Genomic DNA, 23,804 nt, shown 5'->3' on the forward strand with positions numbered 1-23,804 from the left:
AATGAATTATGGTAGCAGTAGGAAAATGCCAGCACTACCCACGTTATCCTAAAAAGGGTTGGATAAAATACAAAAAACCTTTCATCTTTGCACTTTTCAGGTCTTCACACATGACTTGATCAGCTCAAATTTGGGCAAAACTCAAATATCTGTTACGTGGAAGGACACTGACTTACCACATACTTGAAAGGCAGACTAACAAACAACAGCACAGCCAGCCAGGGTACATTTGGTCACTGCCCTCTGGTAGCCTCAGCCCCCAGGGTGATGTGCTGTGCTGCCCCAGCACTACAGAGCCAGGGAGAACAGAAAGGTCTGTGCATACCATGCCACCGCCCTCTCCCACAGGCTGCAAATACCCCAACCAACCAGGACCCAACAGCACTGGGCTCCTTCTCCATCTTCATGGCATTTAAATCCTCCTTTCAGCATCATAAGCAATTTCCTAAAGTTTTTCCATAGGCTTTAGGTTTAGTGCATGCAGCAAAAAGGACAATTCCAGACTTCTCCAGCCTGTAGCTGCTCTGCATTATTTTTCCCATGTCTTGGCTGCCCTCAAAGCAAAGCAGAGACACACACTTTACTGGAAAAAGCTTATTTCTTCCCATACTCATAGCCTGGAATTGGATTCTGACTGTGCGTGAACCTGTTTCTAGGCTATCATGGGTCACCTTGCATGACTCCTCTTCTTATTTAAAAGCAAAGTATGAAGGGCCTTTTTTTAAAAAAAAAACACAAACATATCAAATCTCTGACTGTCATAAAACCACAGGAGGCTGAGTGCTGGGGCTAAGAAAGCTGCAATACAGCAAAGGCCCCAATGAGCTCTGCACATCCCACAGCGCATTTCACAAAGGCTGAGCACATAGAGAGGGAGGAAAGGATCAGTAGTATTCTGGATTTGATAAAAGGGGAGTTGAACCCAACAGATTCCTGCTAAAACTAGAGCACTTCCCTTCTGTCCTCAAAAGTTTCAAAATATTCTAGAAACATACTTAATACACAGAAACCCTGGAGGTGCTCAGCTTTCAGTAAAATTCTTTTATATGTTTAAAAACATTTCTATAACTATCAAAGCTCCAAACAGCATAAAACAGCAATTGCACCACAGATCCCTGGAAAACAAATGAGAGTCCAACAAAACCTGTCTTTTGTATTTAAATACCAGCAGAAAAGAAATATTTATGCATTATTTTAGAGAGGCACTTTCTCTTAAGCAGTCAACAACTGCTGTTCAGAAAGGCTGAGAACAGCTGCCTAAACTCATTTCTAAATACATTCAGATCCAGGAAATAAGTGATCAAGGGAAAAAGTTATAGTCTGAGAGGGCTGAGGATTTGGGATTTTGAGTGTGTTGTGGGATTTTTTAAGTCAGCATTTTCTTAAGCAGTTAAGATAATAAAAACACCATTCCATGCTTCAGCACAATAAATTTAATTGAGATTTCCTCTTCCACTTACAGTTGCTAAGGATCAAGGAGGAAAGAACAATTAGCAAGTCCCTTGTCACAATACAAACCAAAACAGGACTTTCCTCTTTGACCTTCAATTAGTTAGAAGTTGCCTTTTTTTCTCTGAAGCCTCTGCAATATGCAAGTGTTCATAAAACCAGTCCCACTGGGAGTGATGGAGGGTGTGACCAGAGAGTTCTCCCCAATCCTCTGCACCTGGAGGGCACAGGGAGAGATGGTCTTATGGGGTCCTCCTCCTTTGTTCAGGCTGTGGGAGCTGAACTAGGGAAGGGAGCAGCACAGGCCCCATCCTGCCAGGCAGGTTTGCTTCCTGCTGCTCACAGTCTCAAGGGGGCCCTTTATTTGCATCCCATGACTTAGAAATCCAGGCTCCTCATCCTATAACCGGACACAATAACATGACCTCCAAAGCATTTTGGATAAAGAAAAGAGAAAGTGGTTTGTGAAGAGAGGAAACACCTTTATTTCTGCAGGAAGCAATTACTTTCTCAGATTTTTCCATGGGGAAGGCTGGCTGAAAAGCTTCCAATCACCTATTTCACTGAAACGGTTTCCGGCAGAGTGACAGCTGAATGCAAGGTACGAGTGTCTGTCGGCACTTGAAGCAAGCCAAGCTTCAGTCCCAGTGGGGGTCTGTGAGGCTCCTCTTGCTTGGCCTTCAAGTGCTTTGGACAGACAATATCTTTCCAAGCAGAGGGTTTACCACTGGATAGGGAAGGCTTGCCAACAGTCATGCAAAGATTATTGGCCAGCAACGGTTTGTGAAAAGGGCATGGAGTTCCTGGCAGGCAAGACATGGGCTCAGGGAAAGAGCACACACAAGCAGATATCTAATGAGGCAGAGTTACCCATTAGCACAAGGCCTGGCAGGAATTAAACCCAATTCACACCGCTGGCAGTTCAGGGATGTTATGGGCAAGTAACATCTGGGGAAATGGTCTAACATTTATGGAAATAGCAAAACAGTCACATCAGCAACAAATTCAGAAAGTGATTTACCTCAATCTCCCTCAAAAGTTCAGACTGGCCGCATGTTTCCAAATCCTCCAAAGCTTCTCCAAAAACACGCCAAAAATTGTCCTCATGAGTGGTCTCAAGGCCATTTTGGCGGTTGGGGTATCTGTTGTAACGTAGGAACCAAATATTGTCAGCACTCTTCTGCAGCAGGGTGAAAGCTGCAAGGCTACAGCAAGTGTCTCACCAGTAAAAGCAGACTTGAAGAATCTTCATATACAAAAGCAAACAATATGAACTTTTCAAACAAGAGTCCACATACGAGACCTCCATGCATTTACTAACGGGGCAAGTGTCCTTCAAAGGAAGCATTAAGTTGGTGTAGTAATGTCAAAGTTCAAAGGGTAAATTAAAAAGCGCCTGTAGGAAGATTGTAGGTTTAGGAAGACCTTTTGGTGAAATAGAGAAGTGAAAGAAAAAAGGATGCATTATGGGTAAACCAGGAGCCTCAGAGATTGTTAGTACAAAGGCTGATGGGATAGAGCTCAGATCTGAGACACAGAACACCTGAGAAGAGAGAGAAAAACACAGAGGGTAACAGACATGGTGAGAAAATGATAAATACATTAGGTCTCTATGAGAGTAAATAATGCAAAGATGTATATAAAAATGACTGCCCTGGGCTGGACAAGCAAACGCACACTACAGCCAGCAGTATCAACAGTGTCATGTACAACCCATACAAACCGAGTTTCATTTGCTTTGGGATGGCCAGGGAACTGAGCTGCTACTTTCAGGAGGTCTCTCTTTTTTTTGCTGTATAGCAGTCTTGGCACTTACAGCTGTGTAAAGTTTGCCACCAGTTCTGTCTACAACAGAGAGTAAGGTTAGAGAGAACCTCTCTCAAGCTGGTACAAACACATGTTAACGTGACCACTGTGTGCTGGGGGTTCTGCAACTCCCCACCTTGGCAGCTGCAGCACTTTTTATCTCTGACCACAAGCCAGGGTCAATTCTCATATCTCTAAATCAAACAGCAATTAAACATGGTGAAATCCTCTGAACAAAAAAAGCAGGTGATGCTGGACACTGCTTACTGAACACCAGACTGCAAAACTCAGACCACAAGTGCTCTGTTTAACAGAAGCCTCTTGAAGGAAACTCTCTGTGGTGTTAAATCAAGATCATGATAAACCCACTGATGAGCCATGGGAAGAGCCCCAAGGGGACAGTGATATTGGAGCAGCCCTAGTGCATCTTATACATATCTTATAAGGAGCTGCAGTGATGATGCTCCAGCTCTGCACCATGTGGTAGTATCTTGCATGGTTTAATGGTCTTCAGCTCCACAGACAGGAAGGGACACTCATTCACCAGAGCCACTCAGGAAAGTCAAAACATTTTACTTGAGTACCTGTCACAGAGAGCTTGGCCTCCATTAAATATATAATGACCCCTTTTTCTTTTTCTTTATCCAGATGTTTAACGACTGCAAAGTCTTTAGCACACACTTTCCCTTTGATCCACTGGTTTAAATGGGAGTCTGTAGCAGGCAGAAACTCACTCACACACCCTTTTGCTCCTTGTGGGATCATGGACTTCCTGAAGAGAGCAGTACATGACATGGCTTATTGTATTTTAAATTCACCCCCTATCTTTCATCAGCTTTTAAAGGACAGTAGCCTTTATGCCAGGCAGAAAGGTCAAATAAACACCCAGCAAGACTTTATAAAAACAAACCAAAATTTCCCCCAAAAAGGAATTTTTTTATTTTTTCCCCTTACTCATTTCCTTCCTGTTCTCCCAGGTTCCCTAAGAGGCAAATGTCCCTTCTAGTTACCAGTCTTGCCTCTCAGAGCAGCAATACACAAACACATCCAGGACACAGATGAATCGGAATGGGCTCCCACATCACTGGGTCAGCAGGTTCTTCCAGGCTAAAGGCTGTCAGGGTTTGTTTTTCTCTTTAATAAAGAGGGCTCAGCAGCATGAACCATCTCACTTGCACTTTGACATCAGGGCTTGGAGTCCTCATTAGGGACACGGGGGTTTCGAGGGCTCAGATTTGCCAACTCCAGCTGCCAGCAGCCTTGCCGGGAGGGAGCAGTGACCTCTGTGAGCTGGCTCTTGCTGAGAGGCAAAACAAGAACAAAGTCTCCAGCGCTGCCAGCCTTCCTGCCAGCTTGATCATCTTTAAATAGGTGGAAATGGCCATGAGATGTTCTAAGGGTTTTGTTTGGACAAACAAAAGTTAAGGAAAAAAAATAGGAGAAAAAAGAACCGACAGTAACAACACAACACACACAACTGTGGGGACTCTGGAGGATGTTGAGGGGAGGGAAGTTTTGAAGCAATGGGGCTTTTCCATTATGTGTGGCTCAGTGAGGGGCAGCCTGTGGCCAAGGCAGATCCAGCAGGATTTCCACCCAAAGCACAGGGCAGCTGCAGCTGCCTCCCTGGCCTCAGGAGGTGTCACAGCATTTTGCCCATGCTGAGCTGAGCTGGGGAATTAATTTGACCATGTTCACTGAGTGTAGCTTTGTTTGAGGTGATGGAAGGGCCAAAGTGTGATGGAGAGAGAATCCAGCCACAGTTTTGGTAGATTTTAACAAGGGTATGCAACCTCACACTGGTCCTCCAAGAGTTTGGTTGGCCTCTTTTGCTTTGTGGCACTGAGCTGGTGTGAAGCTGCAACCTTACTCAAAAAAGCCTGGCCAACACATACAGGGACAGCCCTGACCATATCTATTTATTACACCTAAGGTACAAAAATACTGCAGCCTTCACATGGCAGGAGTAAGAAACATGGTAGGAACCTGTGGTCCATGCAGCTGAGACCACCCTAACTCCAGACACAAATGTCACCTGGCCATGGCAGAGCTGTCACACAGCTACACTCAGGGTAACCTGGCAATGGGGAGGTGGCCCAACACAGCTGGTACACCACCAGCATCCTTCCCCACAGCTGCCTGATGCCAAGTGGGACATTACTGGCCACTCCATGACATTCCCATGCCCCCCTTGTCCCTGTGCCTTGACACTCCAAACACCTCCCTGCCTCCTCCCACCTCTCCGTACCTGCTGGGCTTGTCCCAGTCATCTTCACTGAAGCTTCCATCCATGTAGGGGTAGCTTTTCCTGGGGTCTGCTGGAGGGGTGCTGCTCTTCTGCCTGCTGTGTCTCCACTCGTGTGGATGGAGGGCTATGCCAGCAGCCTGGGGTATGTAGGTACCTAGGGAAGCCAGAAGGAGTGGAGGAAGAGAGAGGGCAATACCCGATCAGAAACCCCAAATGGAGTAGGACATGCAGAGCCAGGAGAGCCTCCTTCCCTAGATCCCAAAAGGGAGATCACATGAACTGTACACTTTCCATCTCAGTCATCCAAAAGCAGTTCTTCCAGTCTCTTCTGGCTTTAACCAAAGCAGCTTCTCAGGATGTTGACATGGGATGCCCCATTTCTCCTATTCTCCCCTGCTTCTCAGTAGTTTTATGGTGTGGGTCTGGGATCCACAGACCTGGGAGTACACATACTCACAGATGCAGATCCTGCCTCCAGCCAGTGCCAGCTGTGGTTAATAGCTCCTGTTTCCACACTGAACCCAGCAGAAATTATGTAGTTGAATCAGTCACCTTTAAATACAACAAGTTCTTCAAAGGGCAAAGGGAAGATCCTGACAAGCTTCCCTCAGTGGTGGTAATGAGGAAAAATCAGCTCTTATCCTAAAAGCTGCCAGCCAGTTCTCTCAGAATTCCCATGTCTTTGGGGTCAGCTGGTGCAGGTACAGGAAGCTGCTTCAGGGACGTGTGTGTGAAAGGCAAGGAACAGGATGAAAAGCTCTGCTGGCTTGAGAGCAGAGGAGGCTCATCTATATCACATTTGACAGGAGATCAATACAGACTGTTAGTATGAAATCAGACTAAGTTTCACTACATCTGCCCCCATGGACTTTTCCATACTGCAGTGTCTTACTCCAGAGATGAAAATCCATCACTACCAAGTCACAAGATCCTCAAGTCTCATGAGAAGATGCCTAAACAGAAAACTTCCAAAACAGACCATTCCTCAGCAGTGTCAGTGCCATCTGCAGTAGAAATAAATCTCCCGAGTCCCCTGCCCACCTCCTACTGCCCATTCAGTGTTTCAGAGAAATCCTCAGAGCCTTTCCAAGAAGCACCATATGCTCCCATCACACACTGTGCCAAGCAAACAGGAAGAAGTAATGGAGAAACAAGTAATTAAGGGAGACTTGACGTCCTAAACTGCTAAGAGCACTGGAAATACCCAAAGACAATGCCAATGCTTTCTCTGAAAATGCCAAGGCCTGTTATTTCATTCAACTGATTGTTTCCTCTGTGTGTTTTTAAAGGTTAGACTTCTCTGCACAAAGCCCCAGGAAAACTGCTTGCCAACATCTTACAGCAGTGGGAAGCACTCACTGCCTGCCAGAGCAGGACAAGGTCCCTGGATGCAGGTCCCTGCAGAGGGTGGGCAGCAGATCTGGGCTGGGCACTGGGGCACGTGTCCAGAGCAGTCACTTGGAATCATTATAGATTCACCTCCTCCTTCCAGAGAGAAGGGTGGGATCCCTGGGATTCAGAGCCACCTGGTGGCATGTTCCCACCAGGCCCAGCACAGCTTCCCTGCCAAAATTCTTCCCTGAGCAATCTCCTACTGCTGTGGATGAACCTAAAAGCCTACAAGGCTGCAGAGCCTGATCTGTAGTTCTCCATTTGGGGTGCAACCCCCAATCTCCAGGCTCTTTGATTCCCAGGTTTCCCTGCACCCTGCCTTCTGTGCCATCCCATGGGCAACCATCTGTCCTCCCTACCTTCCAGCACCCCCTTCCCAACCAGCACCACTGCCCCACCATGCAGCCAAATGCAATTAGCAGGGAAGACAAGAGAGCCCCTGAAGCAAAGTTGCAGTGTGTGGATCTTGGGCAGCTTGGCACCAGCCCGGCTCCCTGGGGTGCTGTGCTCAATTACTTGTTCTCAATTTACCGGCAAAGCAATCACTTCCCAGTGTCCAACTTGTGTTAACATTCAATTAGATGGAGAAGGATTGCAGCATTATGAAGGCCAGGGGATTCCTCCTTAATGAAGCCTCCAGTCCCAACTGGGCTCCCTAATTAAGACTTCAGATGAAGAGAGGCTGAAGGAAGACACAGGGATGGGGAAAGAGACACCTGGGCCATGCTGTCCTTTGAACTTGGCCAGAGTGCAGTGAGCCCAGCACATTCACACTTTGCAGCAGCACTCTGCAGCATCCCTCCCTGGTTTCACATTCTGCTCTGGTCAGGAGCCTTTCCACCAGTTTCCTGTTGTGCGTTGATTCAGGATTTTGGTTTGTTTCAACACAGGCCAATGCTAGCTTACATCACTAAATCTGAACTGGTATAACTATTTTCCAGGGCTTTTCTCCAAGTAAAAATATATTCCCATAGAGTATCCTCTACTCCAGTTTCACATCTGCTAGAAGCTACAGCTGAATAAACCTGACCTTGAAGACATGTGTTCATCTGATCACTCACTAGAGAGAGATAGTTTCTTGTAGTATTACCTTAATTATTTTGTTGAGCAAGTGCTTCTAGTCACAAGACATTCTAGTGGATTTTAAAACATCCTGAAGAGGATTATTATGTCCTACAAGGCCTCTCTGGAGAAATAAAAGTAAGCTATGGACCAAATACTCTGTAAAACATATGGCCAGTGAATACTGTCTCTGATTATGCAAGTTATAAAGTGCTGTAATGGTTTTGAAAATGATGAGAACAGTATGATGCCATATAAACCAGAACAAATGTGCCAATAAAAGCCTAAACAGATACACCAACTCAAAGCACCACTTGAGTGCATTCTAAAATGTATTTTGTTCCTTTCTGGAAGCAATAGGCTGTATAAATGTGGTCAGGCCACAGGCTTTGGCTCCTGTTCAGAGACAAGACCCAGACAGAGCAGAGACCCCTAAGAAAACAAAACCCTGGCTTACCTTGGCTTCCATACCCAGCATCAATGGCAGAGCCATCCCAGGACTCCACAGTATTGTCCACACTTGGAATTGTGGTGGAGTATATCTCAGACAGCTTGCTAGTTTTCTGGGAGTCTGTCAGCTCATCTTCTGGGTCACTCACTTCACTTATGCTCCCCGACTTCTTGGGGTAGGATTCTGCAACCAGAACATCCTGCTTTAGCAGGCACGAAGAGCAAGCCCCAAGGAAAAGCAGATGCTGACATGGGAGCAAGCCCAGGTGCTGAAAGTCTTTAAAGTACCTCTTTAGCTCTTCAAAAGTACTTGAGAAAGGCATGTGCAATGAAGCTGAAAGGATTTAATGCATTACTCTTATCTCAAGCTAAATCAAGAAAAAAAATGCCTTTCTGAGTTTTTAGCACATGGAATACAAGGAGCAGCCACGGGGATTTGAGGATTACCACATATGAGAGAGTTGGGACCTAATCTCAATTCACAAGCACATCTTCCTGTACATTCGGAAGCTTCCTCCAAACAGCCTTGCCCAGAGAAGTGTTGGCTCCTGCAAGCAATACCCTGTAGCCTCTCTGGACTCAGAGGGCCTCCTTTATACTCAGAGCAGCACCAGGGCAGGTGCTGGCTGCAAACTTGGCTACAAACAGATGTTTTAATTAGACTCCAATGACAACCACCACTGCTGAAGCTACAGCCCTCTTCCACGACTGTACAACCTCAGAACTCAAAGCTGATCACCACCTTTCCAGAGTCTCCCACACATGTGACAACAGTGGAATTCCTGGGTGTGGTGTTTTGAGGCAGAATTTCCCCTGATCAGTGATTGGAAAATGGGACCTGAATGTGAATGATGAAGCTCAGACCTTCCCTTTCATTATTTTAGTACTAACAGGCTCTTATTATCATTATATCAAATTTCCTTCCAGGCAAAAGTTATGCAAAGAATGGTTTCTCAGCACAAGCACTTCTTTGTACTGAATATTTTAAAGTCCTTGTTGATTAGCAATCTTGTTAGCCACCCACACCCTGGATCTCTGACCTGAGGGATAAAATGCCCTCTGAAAGTCTGCATTTGTCAATGAGGACAGATTATTTTAACAAACAAAGCCTGGTGTCCTGAAAGTCCCTATTTTCCAAGCCTTCAGAAGATTGCTCACCATGATTAACTCAAGATTACCTTGAAATTTCAATTACACCTGCTTCATTCTCAGAATGATTAATGAGTTTCCAACAGGCACTTGCATGTCAATTATTTCACCAAGTGTCTGTGACAATGCTAAGTGTTAGCAGGGGGAGAAAAGAGCATTTCAGACCAAAGCCCAAGATATCTGGCTACAGGGGAAGACACTGGGGCTTCTTGAAGAGGAATCAATTCCCCAGTTCTATCTCTATTTGCTACATGCCTACTCCCTGCCCAGTCTTCATCCATTTGTAAAACAGGTGCATTGCCACATATCTGCAAACTGCTTTGAGGTCTATAGAGGTTCTATATTTAAGAGTGATGCCACTTTTTCAGATGCAGGACAGGCTATGCTTGCTTAGAAATGTTTATCTCTTGATTTCTTCTAATTCCCACAGCACTGTGGGCCATTGGCTGGGTAAGTCCAGCCAAACCTACAGACTGCAGAAGCATGGCACCAAAAAAAAGGAAAATACTGGGGGTGGGAGAGACTGGAATGAAAAAAAACAGTGACTCGCCAGTACTAAGTATGCTTCTGATTTTTTTATACTATGTCAACAACACCTTCAAAGTCACAGGGAACTTGGCAGGGAAACACAAGGGGATCCCTAGAATGAAGTTAGATGCTTTGAAAGATGATCTTAGAACCCCAAGCCAAGAAAAGAAGTGTAACAGATTTATTGTCAATTGTTTTCAAAAAGTTAAATTAAAGATTGGGGGCATGTGGGAAATTCATGGATTCTACCAACTCGAGTCTCCTTGTTCATTTAGCAGGGTTATATTTTTTTTAAAATCCCATATTCTTATACTTCTAAAAGTAACTTCTTCATTTCTGTAGGAAATACCAACACAGTCAGGGAAGCAACAACAGTACAAGGTGTCAATCTGAACTAAAAAATTACTATTGCCAATAAACCTGCTGTTTCATCTCTTCCCATCACCACAGAGAGGCTTTGGGTTGCCTTTTTTTCATCTGTGAGTCTGAATTTCAAGAAACACACATGTTTTCCCACAGTGCCCAGCCATGCCCATGCCCACACTGCCCCATCTCACCTTCCACAACGGGACAGAAATCCCCCAGCTGTGCCTGCTCCATGGCCCAGGGTCCCTGCTGGGGTGAGCCTTCCCCCTCCCCAGCCCAGCTGCTGAACTCACTCTCTGTCTGCTTCTTGATCTTGAGGGTGACGGTCTCTCCTGCCATCTGCAGCAGGTGAATGGCCTCGCTCAGCGGTTTGCCCTTCAGGCTCACGTTGTTGATCGCCAAGATCCGGTCCCCGACGTGGATGGCTCCAGTTCTGGAGGGAAAAGGCACTGTCAGGAGCTCCAGAGAAGCAATTCCTCTGGAGGACAGGACATTCAGCTCTTGCTGGAAGAAATTAACGCTTTAAAATATGTCTTTGTTCCCTCTTGGTACACTCTATAGCTGCGACTTCCTCTTCACCACATACCAGGAATCCGGATCCTCCCCAGCTTCCATGTGCACAGACATACAAATGCACATGGGAACACATGGCCTCCTCAAATCCCAGGCCCCTTGGGACCTGGGAACACAGAGCAGCTTAGAGACAAAACACTTCAATGCAACGGGGCTAAAACCACAAACATTTTCAGTATGTGGAGTCCAACACAGTCATCAAACATGGAACTGAAGGACATGATCACCCTGATGGAAAGAAATTATGAGACAAACCTAGAAACCTATTGGAAAAAACCCAAACCAAAATAGCTCAACAAAATTGCTCATGTGTGTGCAAGCATGAGCTGAACCAGCTGCAGTTAATGATGTGCTTAAAGCTCAACCTACTCAGCTACACCCCTGTGACTTTCTCCACCAGCTCAGGAAGAGGTTGTGTTTTATTGCTCAGCCACATTCCAGCTCTGGCTATTGCTCTCACCTAGACAAATCCTCAGGCTTCAGCAACAGGCATGAGCAAACTAACAAGTCATGGCAATTCTCCCCCTTCTCCATCCTTCCCCTCTGTCTGCTCACAAACACAGGCTCACTTTACCTCTTCCCAGTGAAGCTCAGGGAGGAGCAGGCAGGGCAGGAGGTATCCACTGCCACAGCCACTGCCAAGGCTGGAGCTGGACTGAGCTTCCCAAACTCACACTCCAGCTCCCAAATGCCATCACACAAGAGCACCAACCTCCTCCTCAAGTACTGTGGGAGTTCTGCTATCAGGAACCTCTGTGATGGAGGCAGGAGGAAAAATCTGGACTGCAATATCTTTTTGTCCTTTTTGGATTTTTGGAAACTTGTCTCCCTCAGGCTGCATCTCCAAACTGGACTGCAGACAGCTCCTGCAGAACTGGAATTTGATATATCAAGGCAGGCAAAACAGCTGCTTGGCTTTCCCCAAAACACCAAAGTTCTGTAGACACATTGCTGTGAAACATCCAGTATAAGTACATCAAAGCAGGAAATGCAGCCAAGCAGCAGGCAGGACTGCTCAGGCTTCTGCTGCTGCTGAGGTACTCAGCAGTGCCATGATGGTCCCACCAGCCACTAGATGTCCGTCTTGTCCCACCCAAATCAGCCTGGAAAAGCTGTCAGGAAAGCAAACATTTCTGTGTTCAAACAAATTACAGATGAAACTGGGACCAGAGGATTTGTCCTAAAAGTTTCATCTATTGTAGTTTTAAAAATCAAGCTAAACTGCTTGCAGTTTACAGAAGATCCTTTTCTCACTGCAGTGCTTCAGCATTCAAGAGTTTCCTGTTGTATCCCTGAACCCAGCATGGGAACACATCCATCCAAGACACCAGCCCAACCCAGCCCTGACAACATGACATCTCTGCAGTGACTGTGAAAGTCTCTCAGCAGGGAAAAATACAGAAACAATTAAAGAGAAAGGTCATGTTCAGCCAGGTATTTTTCTTCAAAGGGGAGAAAGCAAACCAAAGTCCAGTCCTCTCAGGGCCCCCCTGTGAGGCTAGGCAGAAAGAAGCTGAGCAGGACTGACAGAGAAAGCAGTTTCCAGCTCGTGATCTGGTGCCTCTCCATTACTACCAACAGTTCTTAACTCACCTCGAACACAAAACAGCCCAAGGAGCCATGGCCTGCATGTCCCTTCTTGCTCAGAGGGGACATTCAGGAACAGAATTGAGTAACAGGTAAGCAGAGAGGTGTAAAAGGGGCTGCTAGAACTTCTCAGCAAGTACTGGGGAAGAGGTGACTGTATGCATGTTGTAGGGATTAACATGGCACATGGGTAGGGTCACCATCTCTTTTCCTCCCTGCCAACATGGCTTGGTGCTGGATACTCCTAGACCAAACCCTCCTACAGCCACCCCCATCTACTTGAGTAGGTGGCACTAAAGGAGGCTGGTCTGGCACTTTAAAATGTCAGCAATAGCCAAAAATTGCTCTTGGAGAACCATTACACCTCAACCAGAATTCAGTGTTCAGCACACTCCCTTGGTCAAGAAGAAGGAAAGTACAAGTCTTGTGGCACAGGCTTAAGCTATATGCAGGCACTCAAGGAGGGGACACAGACAGTAACATGGGAGAGATTCAAAGCTCCATACCACATTAACAGCCTGAGCTGCTTTTGTAGGTTTCTGTAAGATCAGACACGAGGGAAAAAAAAAAGTTCAAGGTCAAGATAAAACCTAAATCATCTGACTCTGAAGCCTTTTTGACTTAGGCAGTCAGTCATCCACAGACAGATATGTGACAGATTCTAGAGGACACCCTGCCTCCCCCACTGCCAGCAGCCCAAAATGCAGTGCAGACTTTCACTTGTGCCTGTGGATTCCTGTTATCAGACACTGGGATCAGGTCCCAGTGTCAGTGCTGCTGAACCATGTCCTGTGCTCCAACACGAGCATGGATTCGGATTCAAGACCCCATCCTTCAATCAGAGCCTGGCTAAGGGCATCTGTGGCACAGATAAAGGTAGAGACATCAGGAAAGGGACAATTTAGGATAGCACTAGGAGCACCCCTCTTCCCTTGACAATGTCAATTCATCCCCTTCTCTCACAGGAAAAAAAAATGCACCTTTCCTACAAGCAGCCTTCATCCCAGTGCTCCTCGGCCTCCCCACAGGGAGCCAAGGTTACCCAGAGACATCCCTGTGCTGCTCTGTCCCCATGCTGTTATCTGCTACTCAGCCACAGTGAGCATGCTGAACAGCTCCATCACTCTTCTCACAAGGCTTTTCATTCCTCACTGGCTGCTCTCTCCTGATCAAAATTCAGTGGTACTGCAGCACTCGCCCGCGCTGCATTCCTGGGCACAGTCACCGATGTGCGTCCGAGTTCAAAGGAGGAACAGCCGTGGAATTGCAAAGGGAACTGAGATCAACGAAGGTACAATTCTGTCTTCTGACACCTGACAGCATTTGAGCTGGCTCTTCTTAACCTCTCTCATGCTGGGTTGCAGGTACAGTACAGAAGTGCTACATAGAAAAGCCTTGGATACTCTGTGGCTACTATTTTATAGAGAAGAAGATCAAACCCTACAGTGGCAGGCAGTGATATAAAATCCCCAGCGAGAAGAATCACTAATGACCAAGTCCATCCCCTTCCTCCCCAGGTGACACAGACCTTCTGCATTCTGCACCAAAGGGGAGCAATGGAAATACACAGCAGTGTGCTGAGAGCTCTGGGGACACAATGCAGTAAAGGACAGGGAGCTGTTTCACAGTCCAGCTAAGAGGGAGCGTGGTCTTGAAACAGAAAAAACCAAAAGGCCAGATCTGCTGTCAAACATCCCCAAGGTCTTGCACTTTACATCAGTTTGTTCAGGTTTTTTTTTTTGTTGCTGTTCTGCCTGTCAGCAGCACAAAGTAAGAGACCCTCAGAGAAGCATGAGTCAGGGCTGCTGAAATGATCTATTTACAAGTCACAGCTCCCGTATAGAAAGATTAATTAAGATAGATTGTATGACTCAGCTCCACTTATACTCTCAGGAATGTCCTGATCTTTTAAATCCCACACATCCACATATATTCAGACCCAGGTACACACTAAGTTCCCCAGTGACTGAAGGTAAATCTGTTCCTACATTTATTCAGTATAAATGCCTGATGCTTGGGCACGCCAACCTGCACTGAGATACCTCACGTGTAACACAGTGAGCAACAAGCCAGGACAGGTCAGAATACACCTGAGATCCCTGGTTTCACCAGGACACACCACTGCAATGGCCATAAGCCAGTTTAGCAACAGGGGAGTCCTGGACAGAGTCTATGGTGGTTTCGTAGGCAGGCTGGGCACTCTCCTAACAAAAGGTGTGCATGGCAAATCCCAGACCAGGAAGCACACCTGTGGAAGAGGGGCAAATAAATATGTATTCCTGGCTGCAGAATTCACCTGACTCACTGGGTCTGACTTTTCCTCAAGTGTCTCTCTCATTGCCCCAGCAGCACAGCTCCCACCACTGCTTCATGTCACTTGGTACCTTCAGAGCACCTTTCCTCCTTAGCAGACTAAGACACCAAAGAAGAGTTCATGACAGCAGAGGAAACTTGGCATGGTTCAAGACCCCTTCTCAAATCAATTCAACTGCTCTGTCCCCAAAACTCACCTCTCTGCCAGCCCTCGTTTAGTCAAGCCTGAAATGACAATAGGATCAAAAGGTTCCTCTGTCCCAGAGATGGTTATTCCCAAAGGGCCTCCATATCGCTTCAGTTCCACCGTGTAGATAATAGCACCAGTTGTCTCCTGCTCGTCTGAAAGAGAAAACAGGAATGCTGAATTCTTGTTATTTCCCAAATAAAAATAGTCATAGGAAAGACTTGGAACCTCTAGAAGCAAAAGCAAGAAGTCTTCAGTGACACTCATACCAAATAAGATTTTAACCTTCCAGACATAACTTAAGGGCAGAATAACAAAAATAGACTATAATCAATTGGAAAGTGGTGACTGGATAGCAGCAGCCCTTATCTTTGTTAGTTTGCACTACCTATTGGGAAATGTCATTACAGTGGACAGGCACCAGTTTGCATGAGGATTTCTGTACCAGAGTTATCTTCATCCTTCCTAATCTTCAATTTGACCAGGTCTTCACACTGCCTTAAAATCTGCACAGCATCCTCCATTGAGCAATTGTCGAGTCGGATGTTATCAATGGCTAGCAGCTTGTCTCCCGGCTCCAAGGTGCCAGTTCTACATGGAGAGGAAAAGAAAACTAAGAGTACATTTGCATTTGCCTTTCAGATCCCACAACACATTCAGTTCTGCAGTGGAAATGACAATATTAACTTTTTACTGTCCTTGGTCTTTTCTGGAAAACACCATGAGCTGAGTCTGGGACACCTGTAATTTTAAAGAGAGGAAATTTGTGTAGAGCATGTATCCAGACAGAACCAGCCAGGAAGGTTAAATATCCTGGGTAACCTATAACCCTGAAAATGCCTGGTGTTTAACTGACAGATTTTCTACCCCTTATGGAAAATCCTGTGTGAGCACTCTTAGAAATAAGCAATACAGACACACTAAATTCCTCTGAATGCCTTGCTATGAGGTCTTGGGAACAGAGGGGAAGTCAATAAATCCTGAGTTATTTGCACAGTTCTCCACCAGTGCCCACAATTCACTCACTCTCTTCACCAAAGCAGGAGCTGAGACATGGCAAACTACCTGATGAGCCATAGCACCTCCTGGGATATATGAACCCCTTTACCACATGTTCTTAAATGCTAAACATCCATCTCCTAGAGACTCAGCTCACATCTAAACCTGTGCCCTGGTCATCTTCTCCATTATCTCAACTCTATTCACTTCAATACAGATAAGATTTATTGCAAACCCTACTGTGGTCTAAGGAAAACCTCTAGTGCTGAGATCTCCTTGGATTCTGGAAATATCCAGACCCAACTGCTACATTCAACTTCTCTGGCAGACCTTCATGGAAGGCCATTTTGCAGTGGGTTTGACAGATGGAAAATCCTGCACTCACCTGTGTGCTACACTCCCCTTCTTGATGTCAGAGATGATCAAAGGATCCCCCAGCTTTCTGCTTGCAGCTGCAAAGAGACACATGGTACAAAGCCTGATGGTGAGTTTGCTGTCTGGGATGGGGATGGTGGATGGTTAATGGCGAGAAGCAGCCATAAGGAAAGGGGATTTATATTCCCATCACAAAATGATGCTTCACAGTTGAATTCTGAAAGCCTCTTCAGAAAGAAAGGGAAAAAACCCAACATAAGTCCCTGCAGTTTGTTGGTTGCCCTTTGCCCAGGTTAATTTCCTTTGGACTCCTGAAGGACAGGACGTGTGGTGTCCAGCAGCAAGAGGTGTCCAACAGGAAGAGGTGGCACTGCCAACCCCAGCACTGCTGAACACCCCTCACCACCCTTCACACACAAGAGAAAGGAGTCAAAGGCCATGGCTGCAGTCAGAATTAGCACTGCTGCCTGGAGAACACCCAGCTCTGCCCCACACTCCATACAAGTATTTCTGTGTTCTTCAAGTAAAGTGGGCTGTGAAATTTTCCAGGTGGAAAATAACCCAGGGAAAAAGCTCAGTTTTTCAGCTGGTTCAGCTCTCTAGGGCACTTAATCATACAACCATATGAATCAGGGGTGGTTTGTGCTGGAGCTGGAAGGGGTGGGTGGTTTCCAGCTCCTATCTCCTGGATGACCTTGATAACTTTTTCAGCCCACGAAATGTGAATACGCATCTCTGGGAGCATTTACATTTTCAGACTTGCCTGTAAGACCTGCTGCTCTCCTGAGATACCCAAGAGAGATTTATGACTCAAACTCCTCCTGACCTCCTTGTCATGCACACGCCAAACATACACCAAGAAAGAGCATCCATTCCACCCTGCATCCTTCCCTCCTGCCTTGCTATGGGAATTGCATGCCTCATTTAAAGTTGACAGAGCTTCTCAGCTTCTCACAAAAACTGTGTGGGAAGAAAGAAACTCACAGCCTTTGAACATATCAGGTGCAGGGCAGAGATTAAAATATCTGTGAGGCACGTGGCACCAAACACACAGAGATCCATCTGCCTGAATAGCAGTTCAAGAGCACCCAGAAAGTCAGAGATAGTAAGTGTTTACCAACCTCTCTGCTCTAGATTTTTCTGTTGTTTATATTCATTTATGAGATTTGAAAACATATGTCTAACCCAACACCTTTAAGGATATCCTCTCCCAGAAATAACCAAACCTTCTGTACTAAAGAGAGACTAAAGACAGCCAATCTCAGTCGTGGCAGGGCTGAGAACCACAGTGAGGTCAGACAGCAAAAAGCAGACTGTGACTGATTTTGTAATAGTCACAGCAATGTGACTGCTGAATGGTTCAGAGCCTGGAGGAATTCTTTTCCCCATGTTTTGCTGGAGCCTAATACCAGACAATTTTGGACTGGACACTCATGTTGTGCTCTGTCTGCAGATCTAAGGGAGGAAGATATGTTGTGGAGATTCCCAGAGGTCTTATGCCTATATTCAGCCTGTCCACAGCATGGACCAGACAGCAGTCAGGACAAGAGACACTGAGCAAAGCTGAGTAGTGGGAATAAGGGTGAGGTTCAGGTAAAAACAATGCAAAAATCCCCATGCTGACTGAGAAGGCCACACACCATGGACTAACAGCACAGGGATTGAGATGTATCACTCTGATAATTATTACTGTTGTTCTCCTTTTCAGTATAGGACATGTATTTGCTGCTAACAGAAGTGTACAGAGTGGTGTCCGAGCAGCAGTGGGGGCAGACCCTGTGAGCACACCCAAAGCCCTGGGTCAGGTGGCATTGCTGCATGTTTAATCACTCCCTAGCCTGGTTCTGTCAAAACAATCCAGGTTAGCAAAAATACTTTTCACTGCAAGGTTTGTTTACTAGTTTCAAAGCAGAGGCAGTGTGACAGAAAGGGGTTAGGGTGGATCCTAACCTGTCCTGGTGGTGGGCTGGGATGGCCATCCCTAACCTGACCAAGCCACAGCTCAACATGTCCAGAGACCATGAACACCAAGAGAGCAAAGAGGGAGGGGAGAAAAAAAAACAGCAAGAAGACAAGCACAGACAACAACATGCCTCGAGCTCTGCAGAATTTATGTTTATCTCAGCATCTGCCCTGCAAGTCCTGTGACACATGGGGGGACCTGCTCACACTCAGCCTCTGAGCAGAGAACAAGACCTGGTCCTTCTGAAGCTCCACAGTTGGTGTCAGCACTGAACACAGCACAAGCTTCCCATGACAGCAGCAAGGATAACAAACCAAGTGCTTTATCCATTAGAGAACAAAGCAAGTTTTAAGGAAAAATCATTCTGGGTTTTGTTTGCAGGCTTTTTTTAGAAGTTTTGCTCTCAGAACAGATTCTCTTGAGACCTGAGTTAAATGGAAGAGCCATATACAACTGCATACAACTATCCCTATCAACAGAGAACTCAAACTTCAATAAATGGCTGCCTTTGTAAATGTAAAACATTCTAAATATTAATCACAGAGTCATAGAAACACTTGGATTGGAAGGGACCTTAAAGGTCATGTAGTTCTGCTCATGGATCACGGACACCTTCCACCAGACCAGGTTGCTTAAAGCCCCACCCAACCTGTCCTTGAACACTTCCAAGGATGGGGGATCACCACATTACATAATTTCTTAATGCAAAATGCAAAGGCTTTATAAAACCATCAGATCTGAAGGGTAAGTTAGAGAGACTTAATGAATAACCATGTTCTCTCAAGAGGCATAAGATACAAGGTTAAGGTAATGAAATCTCAAAGCACAGAACAGAGGCTTGTTGTTCATTCTAAAAACCTGTCGTTCCTGACTCCATTAATTAACCTTTGGCACCCCAAAGCCCTTCCTGGCACCCCAGCAGAGTGTCCAGATGGGCTTCCTGCCTGTCTGCTGGGATCAGGTTGCCCTGAGCACCCCTGAGCCCCACATTTTTAACCATCCTGGCCATTCACACAGGGTGACAATGTTTATCCATGCAACAACTGCCTGTCTGACAGTGAGAGAAATGCAATGTCACTGAAGGGTGGCTCAGTAGAGGTCAGAGCCATTAGATAGATGAATCCCTGGTGAGATTTTGAATAGACAATTTCCAATTTGCTTGCAATTAAAACAGCACCAACCTAAAGTACATCATTATTAGGGTTGTGGTCTTTGGCATTAAGACACTTGCACAGATGAATAAAGCCTCCTTATCCATTCATTTCTGCTGTTAATGCGGTTATATCTCTTCAAAGGACATTGTCTTGGGAACTCTGCTGCAGGAAGACACAGTTTGGACACTCAGCCTTGCCTCTGGGTTTTGCTCTCCTGTGTGTGAAATGGAGATGGCAGCAAAGGAAGTCAAGGGAAGAGATGGAGGCAGGAGCTGGCGTGCAGAAACCCATGCTCACTCTCAGCAGGCATCCTGGCTGTGGCCTCCATCTGCCAGGGCAAGCCACTGCAGGTGGAAACAGACCTTTTTTCAGATCCATTTGTAATTTTTGTGGATTTACCAGTAAAAAAGACAGTTTAAATCTGCTCCAGTGGCCCAGAGAAGGTTCCATAAATCAACAGCTGGTAAAGATAGAAGCATGTGGTGGGGAAGAAACTCAAAATGAAAACACTGCTTGGCAGTGGTGACAGGGCAGTGATAAAAAGGTGAATTGATCAATACTGTTATTTACTTTTTATAAATTGCTTTCAGTCTCTCTGCTGGGATTGTGGCTAACTCAGTGTTTACACTGTGATGAATGACGAGGCCAGGAACACATGTCCAGTTTGTGTTTTTAACAGAATGCATAATGACTTGTACTGGTAAATTATTCCCCTCCAAGGAGCACCAGCACATATTTCACAGGCATCAACCTGTTAAAAATGCCCTTCATTATTGACCAAGCCAAAGCAACACTGCCAATGTGTAATTAAAGAAATTGTAATAATGCCATAAGAATGCATTTAAATAAGAAGCATTTTTAAATTGGAAATAACAAAATCAGAAACCAAATAATCTCAGGATAGCTAAGGAATGAGAAGAGGAAAAAAGTGAATCAGAATTGATTACAAAGAGCAGCAGTGAAAATCAAATCCTCAGTACCCAACTTTTTCCTCTATCATTCATTAAGTTTAGCAGCAGGTGCATAAATTATCAGTGCCTCCAGCAGGATATCTGCCTCATCACAGATCCTTTTCCTTTCACAACCTCCAGGTAGCAAAGCCAGATCAGGACATCCCACCAGGATAAAAGCACTGGAGTGAATCAGCTGTAGTGTGAGTGAGGGGGCAGGACAGGTGGCTGCTGAGCCTGCCCCACCTGCAGACACGCTCGCCTGCGCTGGTGGCAGGGCACAGGCTGATACAGAGCCAGCAAAACTGGATTTGCTTGGCTCAGAGATCCATCTTCTCACTAGGACAGTGATTACACTGCTTAAGCGACTTAATCGAAGTTATCTATCTACCCAAATTCCAGTTTTATCACCTGCAAGCAGATATACTGCCTCCTCCTTATCTGCAGTGCTTCACACCAAGGGCACAGGAATTGATTTGTTAAGATATATAAAGGTAATTTGATAAACAAGCTATATAAAGTATTAATGCATATCTAAAATAAATGGCAATTTCAGTATCTCTTTAAACAGCAACAGCAACACATCTCTACCCTACAGTGAATGTCACCACCAGCCCTTGGAGAGGGTATTTGAGACAGGAAAAAAATCCCAAACTCTCAATACAAAAGGTAATCTTTTGTGTAATCAACTATCATTTTGCTGAGGGGAATAACAAATCTATACCTTATTTTAAGAGCTAAGGTATTGAACATTTGAGAATACGTGACTATTAGCTTCTCACTGCTGGAGATTTTAATTTATAGGAGATTTACAGAAAACCTTCAAAGGTGCCACTGTATCATTAGAACTGGATGCAGCCAGCAAGATCAGAGCATTTGAGGCATGAGTTCTGCTAATGGAGACGGGTTGTTCAGGCTAACAAGGGTCAAATCTTCACATTCCTGTGTCAAAACTCTCAGTTTAGCAGTATTTGCATCCTCACCATTCTGAGCCCCAGAGGTTGCTGCAAACAGGTAAGCTTCAGAGCTCTTGAAGCAGAAAGGAGTATGCTCTGCTCTTCAGCCAGAGTAGCTGCTCTACAAGCAAAAGCCCTTCTCTCTGGACAGAGGCTGAGATACTGGTACTTTCTCAGAGAAAATGAGAGTTTAGCTGGCATTGTATCCCTTCACCTCTGGACAAAGTGCATGGAGCAGCACGCACATGGCAGCTTCAGTGTATGTCATTTAGCATATTGAGGAGACTGAAATGAGGCTTGAGGGCACAGAGATCCCTCAGGAGTTCAAAGCACTGTCAGTGAGAGGCTCAGCCCCTGGATTTTGTAGTCATCCTTTGAGGAATGGAAAGGGAAATAGTGCTAAATGCATGTATTTCCACCATGCATCTCGATTTGCTGTGTCCCTTTGCCACACTGTGTTGGAGCAGGGGGAAGAAACCCATCCATGCTCTCAGACCACAACTAGAGACTCATCCAGCCCAAGCCTCCTCTTTCTGGAAAACCTTGAGATCTCTGAAAGATTAAATGCCCTCTGAAAATATCTGCCCCTCACCAGGAACAAGTACAGCCCCTCTCTGCATGTTCATCCCAGAACCAGCAGCATCTGCCCTCCTCATACACAAATCTCCCGGCCTTTCAGCCCTTTTATGAGCATTTCCAGCAGATTTATGGCTTCTCCTACAGCCAGCTCCATTACAAGAATTCTTCCAATTTATCCATCAAGAATCCTGCTCTCCCCCCACCCTTTACCTAGTCCATCTCCCAATTAGCTCTGGAAGCCACAGCACAGCAAGAACTTGATCACATTTATTCCTGTAGTGCTCCTCTGATGAGGTCGTAACACCTCCTGCCCATTTAAGAAGGCAGAGGCAAACCTTCCCAGGCAGAGGAATTAACCTCAGAGAAGCCAGCTGAAGCCAAGAGGTAAAACTCAGTGAGAGCAACTCATCTTACCTCTGTAGTGCAGCTAGACTATAAAGTTCATGAATAAACCCAATTCTGTGGCCATGACAGTGCAGTGGATCTTCTTCTGACCCCTTCACCTTCTCATCTACTCAAGCTGCTCCAGTTTTACAGAGTAGGGAACAGGAATGAAATGCAAGAGGCCAGCAAACCAAGTCCTTTAAAACAGTAGTTATATACTTTTCCATATCAGAAGGAAAGCTGTAAAAGCTGTTTCTAGATCTCCACAAACACTCAAGTCAGCAGAACTGAGAGGAAAGGAACTCAGCAAAACAGAGAAGGGTTATTTTTACCTCTTTTCTTTTGCTGCTTGCATCACACTCCTGCATGCACATCATGTCTTTGCAGGAAGTACTTAACATAAGGCTGCTTGCTTTGGTTTTAATGTTTGAAACTGGTATGTTTATCTGCCTGGCCAGAGGCAAAGTGAAAAAATTATGATCTAATTTGCTAAGGATCATGTGGACATAGGTTTATAAAGATTAATATATGAAAACAAAATTAGGATTAAGCTTGAATTTCATCTTTGCCACTGCATTTTCTGGATGCCTGTGTTTTTCTCCATTTTTAAGTATAATTTTGGCTTTGACTCAGGAAACAACTGCAATATAGGTTTATGCATGTGCATTACTTAAACAATATCCTACAAACATGTTCAGCAATCAAAAAGATCAAATCAATTATAGTGTTAAAAAGCTGCTTTGTAGTTGAATAATGGGCATCTATTTAAAACCCAGGGGTCAGTTCCTTTCTGTTAGCAGTGATTTCAAAAAAGTGTGTGAAATCACTCCTTTTAACAGATTTGAAATGAAAACCTTTCCAACATAAAAATATGTTTGAAGTGTAAATGCATATCTGAAGCAGATCCCTGTTCAAATAAGACTTCACAAATAAAAACTTCTGTTCTTGCCAGCAGCTCCCAAGTTCATTTTACTCTCTAGCCCCAGACATAAACTAAACTTTGAAACTTAATAGGGCCTTGCTCAAGCCAGCTTTTGCTACCAGATCCATTATCCTGGATTGCTCCCTGAGGCTGGAATGCCAAGGCAGTGGCAGGGCAGCAGGTTGGAACCCAGCACAGTCTCCACCATGCACTACTCCCCACCAGTGAAATGCCATTATAGACAGCCTGCTGCTTTCAGAAAGCACTTTGATGTCTTCAGACATTAACTGCTACCAAGCCCAATGTTAAATACTGTGCTGTTATTTCTCAGGATTGTCCTTGTGGCACAAATAGGGGAAGCTGAGCAGAGGGACAAGAAATATCACTAGGTGCAAATGCATCATCCTGTCAA

General features: G+C 45.4%; 1 protein-coding gene across 5 annotated transcripts in view; it reads right to left on the reverse strand.

Annotated features, from left to right (window-relative positions):
- Positions 1-23,804, reverse strand: part of GRIP2 (glutamate receptor interacting protein 2) — a 249,001-nt gene that overhangs the window by 7,612 nt on the left and 217,585 nt on the right. For 4 of the 5 annotated variants that reach the window (XR_004981034.1, XM_036390864.1, XM_036390863.1 and 1 more), the window contains exons 15-21: positions 16,495-16,561; positions 15,556-15,701; positions 15,121-15,265; positions 10,744-10,883; positions 8,415-8,591; positions 5,504-5,657; positions 2,471-2,591 (exon numbers count right to left, since the gene is read on the reverse strand). Coding sequence is in view for 4 of the 5 variants with exons in the window: in XM_036390864.1 (XP_036246757.1) it covers positions 2,471-2,591; positions 5,504-5,657; positions 8,415-8,591; positions 10,744-10,883; positions 15,121-15,265; positions 15,556-15,701; positions 16,495-16,561 (950 nt within the window). In the remaining variant the exon portion in view is untranslated. Of the gene's footprint in view, positions 1-2,470; positions 2,592-2,998; positions 4,028-5,503; positions 5,658-8,414; positions 8,592-10,743; positions 10,884-15,120; positions 15,266-15,555; positions 15,702-16,494; positions 16,562-23,804 lie in introns of those variants that run through there. The other variant, XM_036390866.1, reaches the window with a different exon arrangement.

The sequence above is a fragment of the Molothrus ater genome, chromosome 11, assembly GCF_012460135.2.
Source record: "Molothrus ater isolate BHLD 08-10-18 breed brown headed cowbird chromosome 11, BPBGC_Mater_1.1, whole genome shotgun sequence".
NCBI classification, from domain to species: Eukaryota; Metazoa; Chordata; class Aves; order Passeriformes; family Icteridae; genus Molothrus; species Molothrus ater.